We start from the raw sequence: 5,783 nt of genomic DNA on the forward strand, positions 1-5,783 counted from the left end.
CCAAATAGTGCGGAGGTGGCTGGTGGCTCCTCCGCTGACATGCATAGGGGTCCACGCGGTGCGTTTGGCAGCGGAAATTGACAACCTGCTGAGCGCGCTCTCGCGCGCGCGCACACACAAAGCGTACAGAGATAGATTAATCCTGTTTCAGCTTAACTTATGGCTCAATCGGAGTGACATGCTGGAAGACCCAAAGGCTGCAGCAGGTGCTGATGCCCTTTGCTGCTCAATGCTGCACCCCAAGGCTGCAGCAGGTGCTGATGAAGAATATCCCACATGTTGAAATGATGGTCACTTCACTTGGTCGTTGTTGGGAGTGCTTCTTCTTCTTGCAGTCTGGCTCTTCAAATTCTTCAGTGGCAGAAGAAAGCTTGACTCAAAGGGCAAACACAATCCCCTGCCTCTGATAGCCGACAGGGCCAGCAGCAGCAGTATCAAGATGCAGGAGGGGCATTCCGTCATCCTGAGCGAAGAGGCGCTAAGAGGTTTCCCAGTGCGTCTGCCTCTGGATATCTCGAACAAGTCGATCCGCAAAACTTTTGGTCTGTTTTGCATGCGTGGAACTATGGTTTATCAGAATTTGAGAAGCTCTTGGAGTCTCAGATGCATAGGGCAGCCAGTGAGATAGATCTGCGCATTGAATTGTGCCTGCTCAGGCGAATCGAGCATGCACTGGCCGAAGTGGGCATCGAATCCCATGTCATGCTCCTCGAAATGCCCTCATCTGGTCCAGCCCCTCGTCAGAGAGCAGTGAGCATGACAATGGCCCAAGCTTTGAGAGACCTCAACCAGCATCTCACTGATTGTGCAACTCAGACAGAACAGAAATTGAGCCACATTGAAGGTATAAAGGAAGGTATAAGAGATACCCAGGATGCAGTCATTGTGCTACCCCGCCGCATGGGTGAAATGTGTGATGAGGAATTTGTCCTCTCGATCCGTAGGGCCTTGTTCAAGGCTGTCACTACTCGCTTACTTACCAGCGTCATGGTTGGCTGTGGTGAAGCCATCACTGAAGAAACAGTAAAACTAGTAAGGAGACTTGAAATAGAAGATGCCAAGAAGTATTGGGAATCCTGTGAGCTTACATCGAAGATCTTAAGGGACTATGATGTGGCAGCTCTAAAAGCAGAGGGTGACCGGTTAAGGGCGAAATTCCTGGTGGAAGCAGGGCTAGAGCCCCCACAAGTGTTGCGCATGATCGACTGTAAAGCCACATGTGAAGAGCACCAGGTGGTGTTGAGGGATTGGGCTGACTGTGTGCAGGAATTGGGATACAGTGCAATATCTCACACTTATGGGCAGGACATCTACGGTGCTTTTGATTGTGTGTGCGCTAGCATTTGCAACGGGGAGGTACCTCGCTGCGCTTGCGGACCTTGCCCACATGACCCTGCGGCTGCAACAAACGAAGCAAATGCTACACAGAGCAGAGCTGTCCAGGACATCTTGAACATGTGTGACATCTTGAGAGTGGCAGGAGTGGATTATGCTTGGCACGACGGAGTATGCATAGCACAACATGATGAGGCTGAAGTGACTGAAACCATCGAGCACATTGGCTGGATTTTTTCCATTGCAAGAGAAACTATTGTCTTCTTGCACTATGTAGGAAAACCCATGGCACCTATCAGGCATGGTACCATCCATGATGAGATTACATGCCGCTGGCATACCAGGGTGTGGACACTTCAAGAAGCAGCCTTGTCTAAGCACAGGCGATCCTGTGTACGCCTTGGTAGTAGCCCAATCAGTGCCTGCAAGAGTTTAGAGGAACTTGAAATGATGGTAGCTCTTTGGTACAATGATGAATTTGGTAGGGTTGAGGTTATTGAAGAAGACAGGTTTTACATGATCCTCTATGAGCTCCACTTCATTGTGAACTCTTTGTACATCAAGTTGAAAAGATTATCACAGAGTATGATGGCGTAGACCGTCCAGTGGTATTGAAGGCACTACGATGGAGTCAATGCATCAGCCATCTAATAGAGACCCTGAAGTCTGTATGCTTTTCATTTCCGACCATAGATAAAGCATTACGACTATGTTCGGAGCGTGAGAGCAAACACAAGGGAGATCGTATAAATAGCATCTTGACATTAGCAAAGGTGAAAGGTTTTGTAGCCCCGAAGAAAACCAATGTGGAGGCCTCAACAGTGGAGTTCTTTGGGAGGCAAGGCCAACAAGGGCTGGCGAGGGCTGTGTTCTCCATCAACACTGGCAGGGACAAAGACGAAGCCGAAGTGCGAAGACATACATGGCTGCCTGATTTGGGCACGCCATTTAAGTCTGCTCATAAAGCTGGTTTAGAAAAGACGCTGCGGTTCAAAGTATTGGCGGATGGAAAGATGGAGTTGAGAGGGTGTTTACTGTGCATGGAAGGGAGGTTTCTGGTAAAGCATTCTCTAGGAGAAGTGGATCAGCTAGCACTGCAAGGCAAGCCGTCACTTGTCAAAGACGCGAACAAAGAGCGCTTTAGGTCGCTGGCGTGGTCATCGCCTCATCCACCAGAAAGTGAGCTAAAGCACTTTCTGGATGGTCTACAGGCAAGCCATGATATGGCATTTGTGGCAATGGATTTGGTGCATGAAAGCATGGCTTCTAAAGAAGTGAGGTGTGCACTCTCTGAAGCACCAGCATACTGGGCAGGGACTATGACCATTCCTTGTATGTCCATTCCTGATATGATTGGCAGTTTTGGTCAAATTTGGCCAACTATGGATGGACATACGCCACTGCGAAATGGGGAGACATTTACTGCTCACTTGGTGCTACTTTTCGAGTCTTCAGGCCTTCCTCTTATGCCCTTAGGCCTCCACCCTATGCTTTTAGTGCAGGGCAACCTACATGGAGAAGTCTCAAAGGTCGGTCTCTTCGAGGCCACCCCTTTCCTCTTAAGATATCTTGCCAAAATTACCACATGCCCAGCTGTAACCTTTCTTGGAAGCCTTGTTATAAACTAGGGAATTTGCTCTTCTTTCTGCCATTGTGGCGTTTATCAGAAGCTCCAAAGGCTATGATCATATTATTTGGGATTGAGAAAGCTTGATTCACTTATGCTACTGGACCTGCCCTTGGAGATATGTCTCCCTTTGAGTATGCTACTGGCTTAAACGCATCAAATGTCTACGGCCATTGCAACCAATCGGTCCACTGCTCCTGTGCAACCTCCTGTTAGAGCAGCCGCCTGGTCTGCTGCTCCTGTTGTCACCTTCTTGCTCCTGGAGTTCATTGAAGTTTAAGGGCTCAACCACCCATACAATCACAAGAAGATTTAGAAATTTTCTCATGTAGGAAAACGGAGTCTTTTTCAGTGTTTTTCATACAATGCATAACATCATGAGCTTATGTTCGAGAGGCACCGCATACCTAGCTAGGTATGCGGTGCGGCGGTCCCTTGTCCCCAATCATACCTAGTTAGGTATGCGGTGCCTCCCTCACAGAAGCTCATGATGTTAAGATAACTCACAATGTGGGAATTATTGTGAGAATTTGTCCAAAACTTCTTGTGAATGCTTGGCCACCCATTTGTCTACTCTGACCAAGAAAAATGATCGTCTTGGGCTCACTACATACAGAGGCTTTGAACCGTACCCTTTGACCAAGAAATATGACTGTCGTGGGCTCACTACAGTGCAATATATGTACTATAGGGGCACATTTTGGAGGACGTGTAGCTTTGGCTGGGCAAAGAAGCTCTAGGCTATTTTCACTGGTGCAAACTGCTGCCCGCAATCACCCATGCTTGAATTTTGAAGGGATGTGGGCAGTGGCATTGTGCAACCAAGGTGAAGTGGTGGTTTCTCTTTATGTGAGGTGCTTGGCCCCGCATGTCCTCTCTTGAACTCCATTTCTTGCAGGGTATGTCTAGCATGGGTACTGGATGGGGATGACAAAGAAAGCTCTAAGTTGTTTTTATGAGATCCAAGGTGAGGGTCACTCTCTAAATGTGATTTCCTATGCTTGCACCTTTAAGACATGTGACGATATGCAAGAAGTTGAATTTTTTGAACAAATCCAAAAATGATTCGTGGATGAGTTTCCCCTCTCTCTCTCTCTCTCTCTCTCTCTCTCTCTCTCTCTCTCTGCACGCTCTAGACATAGACTTGCCTGTGTGCAGATGTATGCAAAGCTCTTTTGTCATACATGTGTCAAAATTGACGATGCGGAAGCGCTTGAACCGAGGAGAGAAGCATGAGAGAAAGACTTCTGAACCAACCAACCTTGGCAATGAAAACTGATAATAAGACAATGGGGGCTAGGTGTGCCACCTTGGCAAATTTCCCTACCCAAGATTTGACAAATAAGTAAAATAAATACCTAAAGCCAAAATAAATGTTGGGATCAAATTGGGCTCTTAACTTGAGATGTTGCAAACTTTAACACGCTCTCTGCAACTCATAGTAGACACAAATAGTGAGACCAAGTCAATGCACAAGCTACCATGGATACCCCAACAACAATTGTGATGCTAGATGCACTTTGGATTTGCTATTATCAACGTGTCATCTGAGGAGAATGCCATCTTGAGCACCAGTTGTCTCTTAAAAAGTTAACAGTAGACCACACTACATCCCAGAATCTCCATTTGTGAACTATGTACACATCACGTCCAAAATTTCCTAGATAATGAAATTTGAAACTCATATGTCCATAATCCAACCAACAACAATGAATTGGTGCACTCATCCATAGTGTTTTAATACGTCTAATTGGTTCCTTGCTAGGTGCATGTGCATTGAACTCTGACCCACAAGTTAAAACACCGATAACTTGATTTCCAACACATGGGTCCAAATCATTTGTAGGGAGCATTGTTTGCCCCTCTCTGCCAATCGCAAGCCTCTGCCTGCCTGAAGCTAGTTGCGGCAACGACATCCACTAGAAGGTTGGAGCCCACTGAAGCACCATGCCAGTTTAGTCACGCTAGTAGACTCCTTCAAATCCTTTCCTGAGTCATTATCATTGCTTTCCTCATCATGCTTGCCTGGCTGTTGGACTTCATTTCAGAGTCCAAAGCAGCAAGTGCTTCACCACCTTTGTCAAAAACTCGAATTTTGCCTTGAGTGATAAACACAAAGTCCTCCACAATGAGAAAAGAGCTGAGATCATCGAATTCTAGTTTTTCCTTTGTAATTTGTAGTCAAAGTGTGCACTCCTCAAGCAATTTCGTGAGTACCAAAGCATCCAATTGAGTATTGGTCAGTGCACTTTTCTTAGCTGATAGTTGATCATTAATAACCTTTGCCTTCATAAGAAAAAACTGCATGGAATTTCTAGTTGGAAACTTGATGGAAAATAATTGTCCAAGAAGGGTGACCGTTTGCATTCTGGAATCTTGATTAAACATTTTGATGAGTTTGAACCACACATCATTGACAGTCTTCAAAGTTTGTATGGCTTTGAACCATATATTTTCATGCATCCAACGGCCTACTATACAACCTTTCAATATGTTGGTAATTGTTGTAGGATTATTATGTCCTATAGGGGCACATCTAGGAGGACGTGTAGCTTTGGCTGGGTTGGCAGTGTGCAAGAAATTACCATGGACAAACATTATATAGATTGGCTTCCTTTTTTCCATCAAAACTTTGGGAGTTTAATTAGAAAGAACGAAAAGGTGTACAATGGATACTGATATGACTAGGGAGGTAGCTACAAAGAGGGCATGTGAGAATGGAGGCTGTTAAATCATATGGGGCTTTTACATCAGATGAGGTGGGAGCAGACTAGGATGTAGTGGTAAAGGCGAGGTGATTAAAATGGTAAATTCCTAAGTT

General features: G+C 45.8%; 1 protein-coding gene across 1 annotated transcript; it reads left to right on the forward strand.

Annotated features, from left to right (window-relative positions):
* Positions 1-3,299, forward strand: LOC147457471 (uncharacterized). Its single transcript, XM_086512352.1, has one exon. The coding sequence runs from the start codon at positions 604-606 to the stop codon at positions 1,930-1,932; it is 1,329 nt and encodes a 442-aa protein (XP_086368478.1). The 5' UTR covers positions 1-603; the 3' UTR covers positions 1,933-3,299.
* The last annotated feature ends 2,484 nt before the right edge of the window (positions 3,300-5,783 follow it).

Source organism: Adiantum capillus-veneris, chromosome 5, assembly GCF_014529385.1.
Source record: "Adiantum capillus-veneris isolate H3 chromosome 5, ASM1452938v2, whole genome shotgun sequence".
Lineage (NCBI taxonomy): Eukaryota > Viridiplantae > Streptophyta > Polypodiopsida > Polypodiales > Pteridaceae > Adiantum > Adiantum capillus-veneris.

Coding starts and splice junctions, on each gene's coding strand:
- LOC147457471 (XM_086512352.1), top strand. CDS start 604: ATGCATAGGGCAGCCAGTGAGATAGATCTGCGCATTGAATTGTGCCTG.